General features: G+C 36.7%; 4 protein-coding genes across 4 annotated transcripts; 2 read left to right on the top strand and 2 right to left on the bottom strand.

Annotated features, from left to right (window-relative positions):
- Nucleotides 1–1,777: 1,777 nt before the first annotated feature.
- Nucleotides 1,778–4,107, bottom strand: LOC140835972 (transcription factor MYB101-like). Its single transcript, XM_073201383.1, has 3 exons — nucleotides 3,197–4,107; nucleotides 2,345–3,116; nucleotides 1,778–2,123 (listed from the first exon to the last, which is right to left on the bottom strand). Exons 1-3 carry the CDS (start codon nucleotides 3,512–3,514, stop codon nucleotides 1,858–1,860), a joined length of 1,356 nt encoding a protein of 451 aa, XP_073057484.1. The 5' UTR covers nucleotides 3,515–4,107; the 3' UTR covers nucleotides 1,778–1,857.
- A 694-nt stretch (nucleotides 4,108–4,801) lies between these two features.
- On the bottom strand, nucleotides 4,802–6,729 carry LOC140836538 (probable membrane metalloprotease ARASP2, chloroplastic). The gene is made up of 2 exons (XM_073202131.1): nucleotides 5,157–6,729; nucleotides 4,802–5,077 (listed from the first exon to the last, which is right to left on the bottom strand). Exon 1 carries the CDS (start codon nucleotides 6,562–6,564, stop codon nucleotides 5,212–5,214), a length of 1,353 nt encoding a protein of 450 aa, XP_073058232.1. The 5' UTR covers nucleotides 6,565–6,729; the 3' UTR covers nucleotides 4,802–5,077; nucleotides 5,157–5,211.
- Nucleotides 6,730–7,754: 1,025 nt separating this feature from the next.
- On the top strand, nucleotides 7,755–10,640 carry LOC140836539 (uncharacterized). The gene is made up of 5 exons (XM_073202132.1): nucleotides 7,755–7,903; nucleotides 8,228–8,370; nucleotides 8,499–8,628; nucleotides 9,417–9,608; nucleotides 10,272–10,640. The coding sequence occupies exons 1-5, from the start codon at nucleotides 7,841–7,843 to the stop codon at nucleotides 10,479–10,481; spliced, it is 738 nt and encodes a 245-aa protein (XP_073058233.1). The 5' UTR covers nucleotides 7,755–7,840; the 3' UTR covers nucleotides 10,482–10,640.
- Nucleotides 10,641–11,710: 1,070 nt separating this feature from the next.
- Nucleotides 11,711–19,352, top strand: LOC140836540 (aconitate hydratase, cytoplasmic-like). The gene is made up of 20 exons (XM_073202134.1): nucleotides 11,711–12,232; nucleotides 13,061–13,165; nucleotides 13,468–13,628; nucleotides 13,712–13,804; nucleotides 14,701–14,886; nucleotides 15,029–15,190; nucleotides 15,538–15,682; nucleotides 15,766–15,908; nucleotides 16,005–16,061; nucleotides 16,154–16,233; nucleotides 16,313–16,388; nucleotides 16,638–16,823; nucleotides 16,904–16,971; nucleotides 17,051–17,169; nucleotides 17,241–17,362; nucleotides 17,651–17,749; nucleotides 17,824–18,303; nucleotides 18,476–18,574; nucleotides 18,704–18,946; nucleotides 19,047–19,352. The coding sequence occupies exons 1-20, from the start codon at nucleotides 11,917–11,919 to the stop codon at nucleotides 19,113–19,115; spliced, it is 3,009 nt and encodes a 1,002-aa protein (XP_073058235.1). The 5' UTR covers nucleotides 11,711–11,916; the 3' UTR covers nucleotides 19,116–19,352.
- Nucleotides 19,353–19,840: the final 488 nt, after the last annotated feature.

Below are 19,840 nucleotides of genomic sequence, written 5' to 3' on the forward strand. Positions count from 1 at the left end.
AAGCAACGAAGAACGAATTGAAAGAAAAAATCTCATAGGAATAATCATATCAATGGGATAGATGATTGATTGGAGTACATCTACTTCATAACCAAAGGAGATGATCTGTCATAATTCTTAAATTAAGGCACTGTAATCTTAGTTTCTACATTTATCTCCCATTAAATCCTCTCAATATATGTATATAATGTAACCCTCATTTTGGTGGCTCACTTTGAATATTGGAAAGCAAAATCATACATCGTGTATTTCTTAAAATTCTTCTTTAATTTACCTTTTTTGTTAGACTCTACAAACTCTACCAGACACCAGTGATTTTCAATTTATCTGATTTTGTGTGTTTTGTCTGTGGTGTGGTGACCTGGCTATTTTCTGTAGGACTGTGGGTGGATCGACGGATGCGTTTGGACAAACTAACAGAAGCTGATATGAAATTTTAATTTGTGACTAATTGAGACCGGTTTTTGTTTGGATTGTATCATGCATGTCACACTATGATGTGTGTGCGAATAACTGTCATGCATTTTCTATCTCACACAATGTTGTGTAAAGGGAAAAACATTTGTAAGAGATGTGAGGAAATAACCTGAAACTGATAGTCTTATGCTAAGGGTGTTATTATTCGGGCATGGTCTAACTGATAATTAATCAAGCTTCACAGGCAATTAAAAGTACGTATATTGTTTTTTAAACTCGACCCAACTTTAGTTAGATCTAGGATGTGGTAGCTAGGAGCCGGCCGCCGTCTGACGAAGGGTGTAGAATCACAAATTGGGACATTTTAAGAACGAATGATGTTACCGGGAAGCTTGGTATACATTTTGGTGAGGGAACAAAACCTCGTAAATTAAGTAGACATGACTTCAGTGTGGGATATAAGTCCAATGTGAAGCACAGTATTGATACCTCAAAACATATATCTCCATAGATTTTTTCCCTTCATGCAAACTTAGTGAGGACTAGATAATGGGCTTAAATTCTGGTATCATCAGGTAAATGCTCCCGACCACAGAGAGCCATGCATTTAATCAAGGAAACGTTGTTGAGTTAATATATATCTTTGAATGTAAAAAATTAATGTTTTCTTTTTTAAAAAAAGAATAATTTTTTAGATTTTTGTTAGTGGTAAGGAGTAGAAAACGTGTTTGGCTACCATTGAATTTGGATGATGGGTGATATTTTGAAGCCGATTTTTCGGGCTTTTGTGGCCGCGTGACATACTAAAAATGCATCATATAGAACGTGAAATCTGCTTCGCTCACCCATTTCATACCTTCAACTGTTTATTACTTTTCTATGATAAGCTGCCATACCATTTCTATTTATTATAATACAAATGGATATATAAAAGTTTGCTTGTGAAGCTTGCCATAATCATGGGATACGTACGTGATGATCCCTTGAAGACCTAAAAATAAGGAAAATTAATATATACCCCAGAACTCACAAAAAATAAATAATATTTATAGAATTTTTGGATTAGTTTTTGCTAAAAATAGCGAAGTAGGCCCTGGAGACTGCTAAATATAAATGCAGCTTTATTTTGCGAGATTGCGGACTAAAGATTCAACTAAATTATAAGGTATGGAAGTTAGGAATGTGACATTTTTGGTTTTCAAAATTTGACTATTGATCCAAATCATACATGTAGATTGATTGAGGGTTTGATAATGGAAATCGTTCGTGACAACAAAAGAATATGCATGCATGCTAATCGGTTGGAAATAGTAGTTTATAACTACAAATTTAGCTAATTCAAGTATGTCTAGAATTATGACATTAATCTCGTATCAAATGTTTTCTAACACATATAGCTAGCACAAACAAAATCCATCCATCTGAATTGATTTCCCATTTTTAGTAAATGCTAGGCATGTTACTCCAAAGGCAATGCCCAAAGTTCCTTTCTTGTTCTGCTAGTCCGGGGGAGGGTGAATCCGGGACGTTGTACCTTGAATCTTCGTGGTTTGTACCAGGTGTCAAATTAGAGGGTACGTGATGCCCATTTTCTTCATTCCAATCCGGAATCGGAACAGCCTGTGGGAAATTATCGAGAAGATTGAATAACAAATCATCCTCTACACCATTGATCACGTCAACTTCTGCGCCTTTGTTTTCAATGCCTGAAACAGTCGAACCAAGTAGTGCTGACATGCATGCAAAATGAAAATGTTGGAAGTTGGAACAATATTCGACTTTAAAGTTTTGAATAGGTTTCGAGTAATAATCGCTGAACAAGAGTGGGGATTTGATTAGAATTGAAAGATCAAAGTTATTATAATTATTCATTTGCTTAGTACAATGGAATACAAATAATATAACTTGAGTAATACTCAATTTGTACCTTCATAGTTATTTTCAGATGCAGCACTCAGATTCCCAAAACTATAATCTGATTGTTCATGCAAATTTCCCACTACAGCCCCTTCAATATTGTTCCATGCAGATTTCCCTTCAAATTTATCCTTCAAAGCTTCAGATTCCTCTATTAAATCCTCCAACAAACCACTGTTTTTACTTCTCGAAAACGCTGTTTCCATTTCATTACATCGTTCAACATCATCACTTGAAAAAAGCTCCGGCGTCGCCTGGTTCTGCGGCACCGTTGATTGGATTAAAGGAAGCTCTAAAACCCCCATGCTAGTGTTGCATGTATTATTGATGCCGAAGTTGAGAGATTTGCACTCAAGAATTGAAGGCATTTGAAGTGAATTCGGAAAATCTTGATTATAAAAAGGTTGTGCTGTTAATGAAGATGGCGACAACGACGAGTTTGAGGCCGTCAACGATAGGGACAAACCACCATCGTCGCGGAAAGGCCGGCTCAACTCGTTGCTGGTATAGGGAGTGTTGGTATGGTTGTAATGATGAGGATGGACGACTGAAACTGCTGGAACAGACTTAAACGTATCCAAGAAAAGTAAGGGGGTTTGGTTAATAGGGTTAGTTGATGATAAGTGCAAAAGGGATGACAATGAAGGTTGGGGTGCCGATGAAGCGTTGAGATGATGATCTTCTCGATGATCTTGCGGATAGATTGGTAATCCGGAACGTTGTCGTCTCTTGAACCTCGTGTTCCAGTAATTCTTTATTTCATTATCCGTTCTGCCAGGAAGCTATAATGAAGAAGAAACAAATGAGTCTAATTGAGAAAGAAGAGTGAGTGGAATCGGTACTCATCTCTGAATTTTAGTACCTGAGCAGCCATGCGAGCCCATTTGTTACCAAGTTTAGCATGAAGTTCAACAATGAGTCGTTCTTCTTCCGCAGAAAAGGCGCCTTTCTTCAGATTAGGCCTCAAATGATTCGCCCATCGAAGCCTACAGCTCTTTCCACATCTCATCAACCCTGAATTCCTTTGAACTGCATTCCAATTCCCTTCACCATGCTTCTTAACGTACTCGACCAAAATCGTATCTTCGGATACGGTCCACGGACCTTTCTTCAACGCGTTCCTGTTATTTATGGCTGTTGAAGAAGATTTCCTTGAGCATGAGGAACCATTAGTGGCCATCAAGATTTTTTCTTCTCCTTTTTTTATTTTGCTAAATTGGAAAGAGATGATACATGAAAGAAGAAATATTTATGGTGTTTCAATTGACTAGAGAAATGAACTTTTGTCTTAAAATTTCTATAAAACTAGCGTTTGATGCAAGAAAAATGGGAAGAAATGTTGATGAAACAAGCAAAAGGGTAGGCTGATTTACTCGAGAACTTGCGAACTTTTCTATCCCTTTTAAATTTTTATAGATTGTGTATAATTTACGCAAGAACAATGGATGGAAATGATGAAACAAGGCAAAAGGCTACGTTAATTTACTCACGAAATAGTTAAAAAAATTTCCCTTCATGTTTATAAACTTTTGTTCTAATATGTAAGAGAACGGTGTAAAGATAGTAAGAAATGGAGGTTTGGAGAGGAAAAAGGAAGACGAAATGTGAGTGAAAAGTGGAGTTTGGAGGAGAATGGATCAGGCCGTGTGAGCTAGAGTGTGATGAGATTTTATAGGTGGAAGCTTGCGTATCGGCGCGGGTTGAATGCCCCTCCGTTGGAAATTAATGCAAAGCAACACTTTTACATCAAGAATGTGAAATTAATTCTCACATATCTATACTATTAATAAAACATGAGGAGACTCAAATAGTGACTATCTTAAGCTTTTTTTTAATTGCAAAAAATGTCTTTTATGCATTTATTTAGTGTACTAGAGTGTGCTTGAATTTTCATATGTATAATTATAAAAAATTAATCATATTTAATTTAATTTGTAAAATATTATAATCAAATCAAGAACTTGAGAACAAATCGTGAGCAATACATAATTTTCACGCACAGTGCATCCACATGCTTACGATTGAGTGCATGTTTTTCATGAACACGGTTCCCTCCTTGATTTTGGACACGGTGACCGACGTGTGTTGTCTACATGAGATTCTAGTAAAAATTTGTGTGTGTATCACAATTTCCAGCCCCCCGAATTAATCTACTTCTTTTATTAAAAAAAAATAATATCCAATTTTAATATAAAGATTGCGGTTGGAAAAAATGCTCACCTAAAATGATTCTCTTATGAACTAAAATCAGCTTGCTGACTAAACTCTATCATCAGTACTAATTGTGAGAACAGATCAAACTACAGGCATCAAATAGTCGACAGCTTTAACGTAAGAAACAACGATCTCGAATACACTATGGATGAATGCAATACATAATTGATATGAGATTTTTTTTAAGAGTGCGGCTTACAAATCTACTGTTCTGATCCTCTTTCTTATTTTAACTGAAGAACACTTCTATATATAAAACACAAATTCAGCGGAGCAAGGAACTCTTGCTGCAAGTCTTTCGTTCAACATAGTAGTATACAAGTAGTATAGACTTCTAAGACTAAACGCTAATGTACTTTGTGATACCTCGAGTGAGACACCAGCTTTGGGGTGATAATTTAGAATGCGGAATAAAAGCTGGTGCGACTAACTCAGAACCTCGAAATTTCGCCAAATTTCCAGGGTGCCACTGCTATAGAATCATCAATCAAGAACAGGGAATGTAGAGTCGTTGGATTGAAATTGAGGCCTGGAAAAGTGGAAAATAACCTTTAATAGAGAGAACTGTTTAAGAAACCAGTATACATTCTGTTCGACCCAAAAGATACCTGAGCAACCAATTATCTCCACAAACATGTCCATTTCCAAGCTTTTATCAAAGCATCATAATAATTCTTTAATGAACTCAAGGTTTAATGTATCGCGAACAAGAAGATAAATCCCAAGAACTAAGACTAGATTTATGCCAGACGACATAATTCGTTGCTCTAATTCCAGCGGAAGCTTTCTCCCACCTCGAGCCGCCTCTATGAGGATCAATGCCAAAGAACCACCATCTAATGCTGGTAAGGGAAGAAGATTTATCACTGCCAGATTGAGATTCAAGATGGCAGCAAATTGGTAAAGGCCATCAGCATTCGATTTGGCTACTTCTGCCCCAACAGCAAGAATGGCTATCGGACCAGAAACCTTACTAGCAGTTTGCGAGAAATTTAAGAATGTCTGTTTCAAACCGTCCAAGACATTTGAAGTTAGGCCCCAGAATTCACGTCCCGCGAAACGGAAGACATCCTGCAGATTCTTCGGTTTAGCTTTTGAAAACTTGATGTTGGGTGATAATTGAACTCCTATTCTACCAGTACCGTCTGAATTTTTGTCTGGCGTAATGTTGATTTCTAAATTTTCTCTACCTCTTTCGATCTTGAATAGTACTTTTCTTTTGGGACTGTCTCTAATGATGTCAACAACTTCTGAAACTAAACTCGGGCTGGTTCTCAAAAGCTCGATATCATTAACCCCTAATATAACATCACCGGGCAATAATCCACTTCGTGAAGCAGCTGACAATGGCCTAACCTCAGGCACAAGAACACCAGGAAAAGATTCTTGAACAGGCAATCCAACTAACACAATTTGGGTAAAAACTATAACAAAAGCAAAGACAATATTAGCGATCACGCCAGCAGAAATAACAATCACCCTGTCAAACACGGGCCTATTTTTCAGTAAATTCTCGTCATCCACAGGAATATCACTATCAGGATCATTATCAGGAAACCCCACAAAACCACCAAGAGGAAACGCTCTAATCGAATACTCCACCTTTTTGGAATTAAATTTAGCTAAAATTGGACCAAAACCAACAGCGAACTTACTCACATGAATACCCTGAAGATGAGCTGCCAAAAAATGGCCACTTTCGTGGACAACAATAATAGCAGTTAACACTGCAGCTGCTTCAAGAACCGATTGAGCGCTCTCGAAGCTACCAAAATCCAGGCCAGATACAGCCAAAGTTCTAAACTTTTTTCTCCTCCCTTGCCTAAATCTTGAGTTCTTGCATAAAAATGGGGTCTTGCTGCAAAATCTTGAACTAGAAGAACCCAAAACAGTATATTCTAAAGGAGAATAATGGGCTTTAGTTTTCACAGAAAAATCTGAAATGGGCTGCGTCCTGGAGTTGAGAAATCTGAGGAGAGCGTGGGAGGTTGAGGATGATGACAAGTTTATGATCATTTTGATGAGTTCCTAATGAATATGGCGAGTATTATCAGCGCTCAGGAGGACGAATATGAGTTTAATGTGGGAAAAAAGATTGGATAATCCGTGATTTTGTTCTGTGGAGGTGAAGGGAATGAAATGATTCTATCCATTTCCAAGAAGTCACTCTCTGGTTTTTATACGATTTTGGGTAACTGAGATGTAGTACATTGAATTTGGGGTATTTGGATGCTGTGAGATCCCAAAAGGCCAAAGGCCCAAACAATATAAATCAAAATAACATTTTGTACAAAATAATATTAAATAAAAGCATTTAATGGATTTTTACTAAATTCAAAAATCAATTATAAATGTAACCAACTTGCCTCCAATTCTAAAAAGAAAAACATAATAGAAAAAATGAACTTTTCTCGTTTCCTAAACTCGAAATTTTTATAATATGATTGGGTATTTGATTTAATTGAACTGGATAATTTCTCAATCTTGTCCATTAGGAGTGAGTATCATGTGAGACCGTCTCACGGATCATAATCAGTGAGACGGGTCAACCCTACCCATATTCACAATAAAAAGTAATATTCTTAGCATAAAAAGTAATACTTTTTCATGGATGACCCAAATATGAGATCCGTCTCATAGATACGACCCATGAGACCGTCTCACGTAAGTTTTTGCCATTAGTTAATTATTAATGTCTTTCAACTGTTTGACGATTTCCTCAACACAAATACTGAATAAAAATGCGGTAACTAAAGGGTACCGAATGAATGATTTTGAACAAATCAATAATACATCCTAATCTTCAAAAATTTCAAATATTTGAATTGGGTTAAATTATATTAATATATTTTGATTAAAGATCAAGACTATAGTTAATCTCACTTTATTTTGGTGAAGCAGTAGCATGAGATATTTTGAATTTTTTTAGGGATATTTTGTAAAGCAAAAACTTGTGTGAGACGGTCTCATGTGTCGTATTTGTGAGACGGATCTCTTATTTGGGTCACTCATGAAAAAATATTATTTTTTATGCTAAGAGTATTACTTTTTATTGTGAATATGAGTAAGGTTGACCGATCTCACATATTATGATTCGTGAGACGATCTCACATGAAACTCAGTCATTTTGTAATACACACAAATAGATCAATTTTTTAATTAAATAATTGATCGAAATTATTTTAAATTTTTTTATGTATTTATTATTTTAACTTCAACTACAGCTACTCTTCTCCCGCATCTTTCTCTATTGTGGGAACCAGTTTCGCTCTCTCCATTTCCTTTTCGTGCAATGGCTTCTGACTCTGCTGCCTCTTCACCGTTCAAGAAAGTCCAGATTCAGAGAGACAACATTGTAAGTATGCTTCTTACTGCTTGTGCGTTTTCATACAGTTTTATCCAGTCGCGTTATCAGCGTAGTGTGATTTTTTAATTAATTTATCTGGGTTTTCTTTACGAGTTAACGGAGAATGATGGGGTTTTGGAATCTCGGAGGCTGATACCGTTTAGGGTTTGATCGATCAAAGCTCAAAGAATTTTCGTTGATGATTTTTTTTTATAGATATATGATTGATATTCAGTCAATTATTTAATGGTTGCGTTTTGCGCTTCAAATTATCTTGTATCGGTTTTTAAAGTTTTATTTGTTGGGCTCCTTGTTTGCGAATCGATCAAATAGACATTTGATGCCTATGTGACTGGCAAAGACGATGCTCCTGGCATTATTGTGCTTCAGGAATGGTGGGGCGTCGATTTTGAAATCAAGAATCACGCCCAGAATATTGCGCAGTTTGATGCGGGCTATAAAACTTTGATCCCAGAGTAAGATATGGCATCCTGTCTTGCAATTTGGTTTGATAATTTTTTACTGATATTTGTACTTTTCTCTTCATAATTTATTCTTGTTTGATTATTGATGTATTTATCATATCATTTTTTGTGGAATTTAGTTTGTATCGAGGAAAGGTTGGTTTGGATGTTGCAGAAGCACAACATTTAATGGACGGTCTTGACTGGCAAGGTGCTGTGAAGGATATTGAAGCATCGGTCAACTGGCTGAAGGCTAATGGTTCGCAAAAGGTATGTGATAATCTTTCAATGTTTCTTTTGTAAATTTCCCTGTGTTGGATTTATATTATTTGTTATGATAAGTATATATTTGATTGCTGGACACCTTTTTTAAAGTTTTAAACTGGTTGCAAAATGCTAATTGTTAGAATTTGAGTTTGCTATTGAGCTAGTTTAAACATGAATAAGAATTTATTCTGTTGATGATCCTTTATCCTATTTATAATGTGAAAATCTCTTAGTGGTCTTTTGAGGTAGCATTTTGGCTTTTGTAGAAAACCCTCTTTTCCATTTCTCCTTTTTTTGGAGTGTCCAGTCGCAAAGCTTTTTAAACAATTTAGTGTTTTCCCTTTCAGTTTGGAATTCAAAAGATCAGAGTGTCTGACACAGAGCTGTGTTTTCTGTGCCGTGGTTTTGCGCATTTGAAATGTGTGTGTCGGTTACTAATTACAATAATTGCACAAGTTTGCAGTCTTTTTAGGAATTATCTGTTAGCAGGTAAAGTCGATCCTGGGTGTGGGGGCACTGCCCCCACACCCAATCAAGGGTCAAGATTCAATCATGGGGGGTGAAATTTTTTTAAAAAAATAAAATAAAATGGGCCAGAAATTTTCTGGCCCTTGGATCTGCCCGTGCAGGCAGTGCCTGCACGGGCAGCATCGAATTTTCCCTGTTAGCATTGTCAATAAACAATTAATGGAAAATCTAAAAGTAAAAATAGTGAACTTTGCATTAATGATCCTTATTTTTTTTGTATGAAAGAAATCCTTTTCATTCACTTGTGATATTTGCTTTGCTAGATTGGTGTAACGGGATTCTGCATGGGTGGTGCTCTTGCTATTGCAAGTTCTGTGTTGGTCCCTGGGGTTGAGGCTGTTGTAGCCTTCTATGGAGTACCTTCCTCGGAGCTTGCAGATCCTGTCCATGCTAAGGCGCCAGTACAAGCTCATTTTGGTGAACTTGACAATTTTGTTGGATTTTCAGATGCAAAGGTAATGTTACCCTTTACTGTATGGAACATATTTGTTATTTAGTTTCTCGAAAACATAGCCCGATCTTTTCTCTCAAAACATTTTAGTCTTTCTGAGACAAAATGCTTTAGTTACAGATATCCTGAGACTAGGCAACCAGTTACTTAAGATCAAATTTTGTCTTCACGGTTGTCACTTAAATTGGGTACATTTCCATCCCTTTAAAATGAAAAATACAACAATGTACTGAGGTCAGCCTTTCAGTGAATGTATCATACATAGGATCGATTCACAAATATGTTTAAGCTTGGTTTGCACCAGTGACCAGTTACTGGTTAATTTGAGTCCACAAACTTTTCATTTACTGATAGTGGATGTAATAAAAAAGTGTAATGGTGTGTCTTTATAAGAAAGGATAGAGCTGATTTTTGTTGTCTTCGGGGCAAACAGCTATCTCTTACATGTTGCAGGTTTCTAATTCCAGTGTTGTGGGAAGTTATGTGCTGTATTTAGGTCCTGGTAATAGGGGAGAGTCCAAGATTTTTTTTTCTTTCCAGTGCTGAACAAGGGATCTCGAATGATTTTTTTAAAAAGAAGTCTTTGGATCTTCCTGACCCCTGGCTCGGTGTGATATGTCTAGCAACACCTTGATATTACCTATAAGCTCATTATTTTTATGTACAGACTGGAAAAGCATTAGAAGAAAAGCTCAAGGCATCAGGAGTTCCACACGAGGTACACATTTATCCTGGAATATCACATGCCTTTATGAACAAATCTGATGATGGAAAACAGAGAAGAAAAAGTATGGGCTTGAAAGATGAAGATGACACTGCAATTGAGCTTGCGTGGACCCGTTTCCGGACATGGATGAGTAGCTTCTTGTCTCTCTGAGCTGTTCTGTTTTAAGATCATGCACTGTAAAAAAAAATGTACCGTGGTGTTCTTCATTTGTAAGAACAAGAAGTTGGCCTAATGGGGATCTTGTTTCCTTTTTGTGTACACTTTATCAGTAAGGGTGTGAGTCACTGTTTGGATGAAATTTTATGATTACTTTTTCTTGAAAGCTCGTTTCTTAGGGTTTCTCAATGGATTTTATTTACATCTTTATTGCTGATGTGTGCTATGGAAACTGGAAGAGTATCATTTGGCATCTCAAATGTTCAAAGAGAAACCGAGAAAGGTAACGGCGTCTTTCCTCTCGGTCCAAGCTTCTAGCCAGTAAAATATTTGTAAATTACATGTAAAAACTGAGAAATACATGAAATATAATTCTTGCAATCATTATCATAATTTTGTGTTGGTTCATCTTCTTCCAGTCTATTCAAATCATTATTTCAAAACTATTTTTTTACGTAGCAGTTTATTTGCAATGAGGGTTCGTCTAATCGTCGGTTGGATTTAATTTTGTGGCAGATATTATTCATCCACCATGAAAAATAAAAGACGAAATCGACCATCATGTTTGAGTTTCTTGCAACTTTCTAACTTGTTAAAATATCCCATGTCCTATGGCACTTGAACGCAAAGTAAAGTTGCCCTTTTCCACTGAAATCAAAAATAAAAGAATGGGCCCTTCAAGGTCGTCACCGATCTTGTTCTTTTATGCATCTCTTTGCCCAATCACAAGCTTAGGTTTGTTTAGTGCGATTAACTAATTAATATTTTTCTCAGATGAAATAAAAACTTATAATCAACTAATACATCATCGATTTCTCTGTGGCATAAATATGAGTTATGTTGGATTTCAAACACTCATATTGAATAGGTTTCTTGTAAAATGATCTCACGAATTTTTATTTGTGAAACGAGTTAAACATACCGATATTCACAAAATTCGTGAGACGGGTCAAACATACCGGTATTTACAATAAAAAACAATATTCTAAGCATAAATTACCCAAATAAAAAATGTATTTCACAAAATACGACACATGAGTATTTTTACCTAAATTATTAACCTCCATGAGTCATCCTTTTGAAAAAAGTGTACTTTGTATGTATTAAAATACACCAAAAAGAAGAGTCATTCCTTTGAAAAAAGCGTACTTGTATGTATTAAAATACACCAAAAAGAAGAAAACTTTTCTACGAATTCGATTCCACAAACCTAATATTTGATCATTCTTCGTAATCACTCTCTTCTTGTACAATAATAAATACATTCCCGTGGCTGGCACACAACCCTAGACTCCATTGCTCCTCCCCAAGAAAAACGCCATTCCTCCATTGTTGTCACCTCCCAATCATCAGCCTTATCTTTCTCTAATTATTGTATTATTTTTTTTATTTTTCTTGGCATTGAGGTGAATGTGATCCATATATAATCATGTATGTTACCACTGGGACTTCAACGCTTCTCAGAAGAGCTTCCTCCCACGCTTCATCTTCCTCTTCGACTGCTTCTGCTGCTGGGAAAAGACTTTTTAAGAGCTTGTCGAACAATCCCATTTCGAATTTGCATCATAGTGATGGGAATTTTGGCTCTGGTGTGAATCAATACTGCCGATCTTTCAGTGTTTTCAGGTCTGTGCCAAGGTGGAGCCATGGTGACTGGAAATCGCCTATGAGTTTGACTTCCCAGATCAGGACGACTTCTATTGCTGATTCGTCAACTTTACTTCATCGCAAGATCGCTACGATGGGTTTGTGTTCTATTATTGGTGTCGTTACGTTCCCATCATTTGCAACGATTAGAGTTTTTGGCCTTGTTCTTGTATTCAGCCGCTGATCGGATAAAATTTATTCTTTTCATTTTCAAGAATTTGATCGAATGAAATCTTTTCAATTTCATGTCACGTCGATCTCCTGGCACCCCACCCGCTCCTATGTTAATAGGATGTAATAGATATCTAACAGAGGGTAAGGAGGGCATTAGCTTTAAGTATCAGAGAATCAGGCGCGGACGGTTGAGATGATCAAAGGGATGAAAGTTACGTTCAACAAATTTACAAATACAGATTAAATAAATTTGTTTTTTTTTCAATGCGGATATTTTAAACCTGTGTCTGTTGAGGTAGGGGCGGTAACTTTTGAGATTGACCAATGATTGGTTTATGTTTTTCTGGATGTGTGATAGAAGTTGGGATTTTTAATCATGTTTACTTCAAGGTTAAATTGAATTCGGTTAATCTGTTTCTTTAGCCACTTATTTTCCTTTCCCAGTCTTGTTTGGTTGCAAAATCATTGAGATCACTTTCGTTTGGACCATAAAGATTGGATAAATTAAAATCGATTGTCGAACTTGTGGCATCATGTAGATTTTAAACACTCATACATCTTTTTTGGAAACAAATACTCATTCTATTCCAATCACTTAATCCTCATTAAATAGCTTATTGCTAGAAAATTGATGAGCTTGGACTTTGGTGCAAAATCTTCCATGGGGAGCTTTAGTATTCTTGACTTGGTTTTCCAAATTGTTTTTGGTTAAGGATGCTTTTTAACTGCTGCTCATTTTTTTTGGGCTTCAGCTTCTGAGAATGCTTTCAAGGGAATCTTTACCACTCTTCCCAAGCCTGGAGGTGGTGAATTTGGAAAGTACTATAGCCTGCCCGCCCTAAATGATCCAAGGATTGGTAAGTTTTTTTAATGTGACATTAGTTTCCTATCTGTTAAAGCTTTTATATCGGATTTCAAATCCTTTAAAGTTTTGAGTGCCGCTATATCGAACTCAAAATTTGAGATGTTAAAGATATATTATATTTCTGTTTGGTGTTGTACTTTTGCATACTCAAAATGTTTACAATATCTGCTCGTTTTCTATAGCATATATATGTTATTCTTTTCAATGCTTTTTCTAGGTATTCACAACGTTCACAGCTAATGTTTTCTTTAATATTATGTCCTTTATTTGGATTGCGCTTATGCTATACTACAGATAAGCTGCCGTACTCTATCAGAATTCTTCTTGAATCAGCCATACGTAATTGTGATGGCTTTCAAGTTACAAAGGAGGATGTTGAGAAGATTATTGACTGGAAAAATACTTCACCGAAGCTAGTTGAGATTCCTTTCAAACCTGCCCGTGTACTTCTCCAGGTACTGGTTTTTAATTCCTGTCCGTTGACTCCTATTATGACAACCAAGCAGTTTTCATCCGACCATGTTTGCTTTGTTCCTAGGATTTCACCGGTGTACCTGCTGTGGTTGACCTTGCTTGTATGCGTGATGCTATGAACAAGATTGGCAGTGATTCTAACAAGATCAATCCATTGGTATGCACAGTGTTGTATTGGTTTGTATTCTCTTTGGGTTACTAGACATTGGAAATTCGAGCTCAATAGATTTTTCTCTACTGAGTCTTTTTTGATTTTATGGTATCAGTACTAGTTGATCCGATCCATTCCTGTCCACAGAAGTGATTCTAGTTCAATTTGTGTCTAAAATTGGCCCATAAAACAATTATTTAAAGTTGTCTTTTCCCAAATGGATACTTTCTAAGACTGCTCATCCTTTTAACCTGTCAAGACATTTTTATCTCACTCTACCTGATAGTTGCTAACGAGAATATGTGCTAGCGTATTGCCGATGTTGAATATTATGTCGACGTGTGGAATTTGTATATCTAGCTTGGGAATCCATCTGCCAAGGTTGTAGTTGGGGATTGTGTGGTCTGGACATGGGCTAAATGCTGTACCTTTTATCCAAATATATTTACTTTGTGCGTAGAATGGGAGCAGGCCTAACTAACCCTTGTTTATAAAAATTTCTATTGCTGGATCAGTTCTTATTATAAAATGAAACCGGAATTGGAGAAGTTTGTAAAAGTTCTAGTTGAAATGCTTCCCGTAAATTACATTGTAGTTCTAAACGGGAGAAAGGTCATGCTATCAATTGTTGCTAAGACATTTGATGGCCTCCGTTGTCCTTGGACTGAATTTTCTTCCCAAGTTCAATTCTCTATTTGTTGGTTTGATTTTTTAGTAAAAATCATATTCCAGGCATTCTTCTTCCTGTGTTAGTTTAGATAACTCATGGTAAATTCAGACTATTTTGTTCTGGAACAGTCCTTGTTAAATTGATATCATAACCATCCTGTTAATTGGTCACTGGTTTACCCGTCTACAATTGTACTACAGTTACTGATTCCAATATTCTTGGTGGCTTGCAGGTTCCCGTTGACCTTGTTATTGATCACTCTGTTCAAGTTGATGTTGCCAGGTCAGAAAATGCTGTTCAAGCAAATATGGAGCTTGAATTTCAGAGAAACAAGGAAAGATTTGCTTTCCTTAAGTGGGGATCTACTGCTTTCCACAATATGCTTGTTGTTCCACCAGGTTCTGGTATTGTGCACCAGGTATTATAGCAATAAGATCTAAGCTATTTGACTTCATTCAAATATCAAATATCATATTTCCCTCAACTTTTCATTTGTACAACCTTTTTTTTCTTGTGAAAAAGTGGATTTTACTAGAGGTTGTTTCTGCTGCATTGTTTAGGTCAATCTTGAATATCTTGGGCGAGTTGTCTTCAACGCTGATGGCGTACTCTACCCTGATAGCGTGGTTGGGACTGATTCGCACACCACCATGATTGATGGTTTGGGAGTTGCTGGTTGGGGGGTTGGAGGTATTGAAGCAGAGGCTGCGATGCTTGGTCAGGTACTACCTGTAAAAAATGGCGCAGAGTTTTTAAACAGTAAAATAATATTTTGTACTTCATGGAAAAATTGGTGCTAACCGTCTTGTGTTTTTCATGTTGTACTCTCATAATAGTGGTACTTCATTGTTCAGTAATTACCCTTGGAAGTGTTTTTTTTAGCCCCTCTATGGTTTTTCCTTTTAGCCCCATATTTTTCAAAGGCCTCTCAATGTGCTAAATAAACATTTTGGAAATTTACTTTTGCCTTTGCTTGATGATGGAAATTAATATCGCTCTTCACTTATGCCAAAACTTGTATGTAGTGCTTTCCGCAATGTGTGGCTAATGCTATTACATGTTTTTACAGCCTATGAGCATGGTTTTGCCTGGGGTTGTTGGATTCAAATTGTCTGGGAAATTACCAAATGGTGTCACTGCAACTGACTTAGTTTTAACTGTCACTCAAATTCTAAGGAAGCATGGTGTTGTTGGAAAATTTGTTGAATTCTATGGTAACTTTCCCTGATCTTGAGGATTCGCAGTGTTTGTTTCATCAGAGGATAAATTACATGATTCCATGTCTAACCGTGTTCAGGTGAGGGCATGGGTAAAATTTCATTAGCTGACAGAGCTACCATTGCAAACATGTCTCCGGAATATGGTGCTACAATGGGGTTCTTCCCTGTAGATCATGTCACTTTACAATACCTCAGGTTAACAGGGAGAAGCGATGAAACTGTAAGCATATTTTATTTTCATAAAATTATTAAGAAATGATTAACCCATGCTATTTCTCCATATTTATATCAGCAATAACCTCTTTTGTACATTCAGGTGGCAATGATAGAAGGTTATCTGCGTGCAAACCGGATGTTTGTGGATTACAATGAAGTAGGGCTTGATATTAATTGAAAAGAGTACTTGGTTCACGGTTAATTCTTGGTTTCATCTGACATTCTATATGAATTTTCTCTGCCTGTCAGCCTCAACAAGAAAGAGTATACTCATCTTATTTGGAATTAGACTTAGCAGACGTTGTACCTTGTATGTCAGGGCCAAAGAGGTTTGTGACAGGGGTTTTCCACTCACCCTCAGGTTTAAAGTTGCGTATTTTTGGTATAACTAAATGTAGTTTCTTACAGGCCTCATGATCGGGTCCCTCTGAAAGAAATGAAAGCCGATTGGCATTCTTGTCTTGATAACAAAGTTGGATTCAAGGTGTGGATTAAAACTTATTTGCTTTTAGTTCATTGTTTGAAAGCTAGAATCAATTTTTCTTCTTCTATTTTTATAAAGGTTACTCTTCACATTGATGGTTTGTGTTGTTGCTTGATGTTGGTGAATTGTTAGTTCAGCGCTCTATTCTGGCTTTGAAATAACTTGAAAGAAGCCAACCCTATTGAAATATCAAAAAGTCAGTGTGTCTTCTCTTAATTACCTTACTGATTTCATGTAACTTTGGTGTAGGGATTTGCTGTGCCGAAGGAGGCACAAGAAAAGGTGGTCAAATTTTCATTCCATGGTCAGCCTGCAGAGCTTAAGAATGGCAGTGTTGTGATCGCGGCTATTACAAGCTGTACAAATACATCAAACCCCAGTGTCATGCTTGGGGCAGGTCTTGTCGCCAAAAAAGCTTGTGAGCTTGGTCTTCAGGTTAATACTTTAATAACAAGCTGAGCTGTTTATTTAATCAGGCACTTATTTTGAATGCTAACCTCGTGGTGATAATCTAGGTAAAACCATGGGTGAAGACAAGCCTTGCTCCAGGTTCTGGAGTTGTTACGAAATACTTGCAGCAGAGGTATTGTCCGTGTCTTCATGTTTTAAGGCAACAGCTGGTCAAATAACGCAATTAAGTATCGCTTCTCTGGATGTTGCAGTGGGCTACAAAAATATTTTAATCAGCAAGGCTTCAATATTGTGGGATATGGCTGCACAACATGCATTGGAAATTCTGGAGAACTGGATGAATCAGTTGGAAATGCTATATCAGAAAATGGTACGTGGAAATCCATGGTACTTTTTGCATGTCACTTGAATAATTTAAGAAGATATGGTTGTGTTCTGCAGATATTGTTGCTGCAGCTGTTCTTTCCGGAAATCGTAACTTCGAGGGTCGTGTCCATCCATTGACTAGAGCAAACTACCTTGCTTCACCTCCTCTAGTGGTTGCTTATGCCCTTGCTGGCACGGTTGGCGATTGATTCAAAATTATTCCATTTCTTTACGATTTGTGTAACACTGTGACCGATAGAATTCCTATTATTATTATTATTATTATTATTATTATTATTATTCATGACTGAAGAAACAAAGATCAACCTCATATTTGGTCCAATATCAGACTAATACACTTACTTATCCTGTATTTAACTTATAAAAGACATTCACTAATACTTCCTGCTTCCTAGCATCATGAGTTGGTTACAGGATTCTCGTGATTAACACATGGTCATAATATTGGGTTGACCTCCTGGCAGGTTGATATTGACTTTGACACAGAGCCAATTGGCATAGGCAAGGATGGCAGAGAGGTATACTTCAAGGATATCTGGCCTTCAACTGAAGAAGTCGCTGAGGTATTTAAATATAATATTTGATCTTGAGAACTTTGAAAACTGTGCTCCAGCCTTATGAAAGGATTGTCTTATAGGTGGTTCAATCCAGTGTATTGCCTGACATGTTCAAGAGCACATACGAGGCCATCACCAAGGGGAACCCCATGTGGAACCAATTATCCTTGCCCACTTCAAAGCTTTACTCGTGGGATCCAAGTTCTACTTACATCCATGAACCGCCATATTTCAAGAATATGACCATGGATCCTCCCGGCCCACATGGAGTAAAAGACGCCTACTGTTTACTGAACTTTGGAGATAGCATTACAACAGATCACATCTCGCCAGCTGGGAACATCCACAAAGATAGCCCGGCAGCCAAGTTTCTCAATGAGCATGGAGTTGATCGGAAGGATTTCAATTCCTATGGCAGTCGACGGGGTAATGATGAAATAATGGCTAGAGGGACTTTTGCAAATATTCGTATTGTTAACAAGTTATTGAATGGGGAAGTTGGACCAAAGACAGTTCACGTTCCCACTGGAGAAAAGTTGTATGTTTTCGATGCTGCGATGGTAATAATTTCAGTCTTCTTTTACATTAGTAGTGAGATTTTTTCTTTGAATATTATATTACTGGAGTAAAGTTGATAATTATAAATCCTCCGAGTTCTGCACTTGATCATTATAAATCCTCGGAGTTCTGCACTTGATCCTAATACATTTTGACAAAATCGCAACTTTTCAGAGATACAAATCTGCCGGACAGGACACTGTAATTTTGGCTGGAGCGGAGTATGGAAGTGGAAGCTCTCGTGATTGGGCAGCCAAGGGACCCATGTTGTTGGTGAGTCTACCTTTTGTCTATGCCCTGTGGTTCACGTTTTAGCGTTCTCTTTCTTACACATTCCAGATTGCAAACTGAGAAAAGGTCGTATAACATAAACAAATCGACTAACGGACCATCATATAACAGGGAGTCAAAGCTGTGATTGCGAAAAGCTTTGAAAGAATTCATCGAAGTAATCTTGTAGGGATGGGCGTCATTCCCCTATGCTTCAAGCCTGGTGAGGACGCAGATACACTAGGATTGACAGGGCATGAACGTTACAATATTGATCTTCCCACCAATATATCTGAAATCCGTCCTGGCCAAGATGTTACTGTCCGTACCGACAACGGAAAACAGTTCACTTGCACTGTCCGTTTCGACACTGAGGTGACTCCCTCATTCTGGTCTTTCTGATAAGTTTTCCAATCTCTTTTTTCCTGAATTTTAAAATCCAAATCGTGATTTTGATACATAATTCATCTTATAGGTTGAGTTAGCTTACTTCGACCATGGTGGCATCCTTCCGTACGTGATTCGACAGCTGAGTAAGCAGTGAGGACTAAGGAAGCATGCTCCATTAGGGAGTCTGGTCTTTTTCTTTGTATAACTTCAAAAAATAAAAAAAATAATTTTTTAGTATCCCATTAATGGGACTTTCTTGAGCAAAGAAAGGAAAAGGCCACGAGAAAAGTGATTCGGTCTTGTAATAAAAAGAATAATAATTATGGAGATTAAATTCTGTGAAGAGAAAAAGCAACTACTCACCCTGCATTTGTTTTTGGGATGGCTACAATTTTGTGTTTTTTGCGGTAGATAAATTGGATGTCTTGGCTCTTTCTTCTTTTTTTTTTTCTGATTTTATCATTTCGAAATTCGAACTACAGTTTTACTTCTTATTAATTTTTATTAAAAAATTATTACAAGCATCATAAACTTAAAATTATAAAATATTATTATTTTCAAATAAATATTGTAATGAATAGTTAAAAAATTATTTAATAACAAAAAAATTAATTTATACGGAGAAATAGATTGCAGGTCAAAAAACGCTAGCGTACATAATCACTTCGGACCCGAAACAAAAAATTAAAATTATTAAGACGTTAATGGCACAGAACATGTCGTATTCCTGAGGAATAAATGTAAGGCTATTAAAAATTCCGAATCCAAAGGTCGAAAAGTCAAGACCCTTATTTTTTTCCGAGTAACTCTAAATTTAAAATTTTGTATTAAATTTGTTCCTGAGGAATAAATGTAAGGTAGAAAATAAATAAAGAAGGC

This window comes from Primulina eburnea, chromosome 7 (assembly GCF_022965805.1).
Source record: "Primulina eburnea isolate SZY01 chromosome 7, ASM2296580v1, whole genome shotgun sequence".
Taxonomy (NCBI): domain Eukaryota; kingdom Viridiplantae; phylum Streptophyta; class Magnoliopsida; order Lamiales; family Gesneriaceae; genus Primulina; species Primulina eburnea.

Coding starts and splice junctions, on each gene's coding strand:
- LOC140836540 (XM_073202134.1), top strand. CDS start 11,917: ATGTATGTTACCACTGGGACTTCAACGCTTCTCAGAAGAGCTTCCTCC. Junction 14,887..15,028: donor GTTCTGGTATTGTGCACCAG/GTATTATAGCAA, acceptor TGCATTGTTTAG/GTCAATCTTGAATATCTTGG. Junction 16,062..16,153: donor TGTTTGTGGATTACAATGAA/GTAGGGCTTGAT, acceptor TCTGCCTGTCAG/CCTCAACAAGAAAGAGTATA.
- LOC140836538 (XM_073202131.1), bottom strand. CDS start 6,564: ATGATCATAAACTTGTCATCATCCTCAACCTCCCACGCTCTCCTCAGA.
- LOC140836539 (XM_073202132.1), top strand. CDS start 7,841: ATGGCTTCTGACTCTGCTGCCTCTTCACCGTTCAAGAAAGTCCAGATT. Junction 7,904..8,227: donor AGATTCAGAGAGACAACATT/GTAAGTATGCTT, acceptor TCGATCAAATAG/ACATTTGATGCCTATGTGAC. Junction 9,609..10,271: donor TTGGATTTTCAGATGCAAAG/GTAATGTTACCC, acceptor TTTTATGTACAG/ACTGGAAAAGCATTAGAAGA.
- LOC140835972 (XM_073201383.1), bottom strand. CDS start 3,514: ATGGCCACTAATGGTTCCTCATGCTCAAGGAAATCTTCTTCAACAGCC. Junction 3,117..3,196: donor GGGCTCGCATGGCTGCTCAG/GTACTAAAATTC, acceptor TCTTCATTATAG/CTTCCTGGCAGAACGGATAA. Junction 2,124..2,344: donor ATCTGAAAATAACTATGAAG/GTACAAATTGAG, acceptor CGACTGTTTCAG/GCATTGAAAACAAAGGCGCA.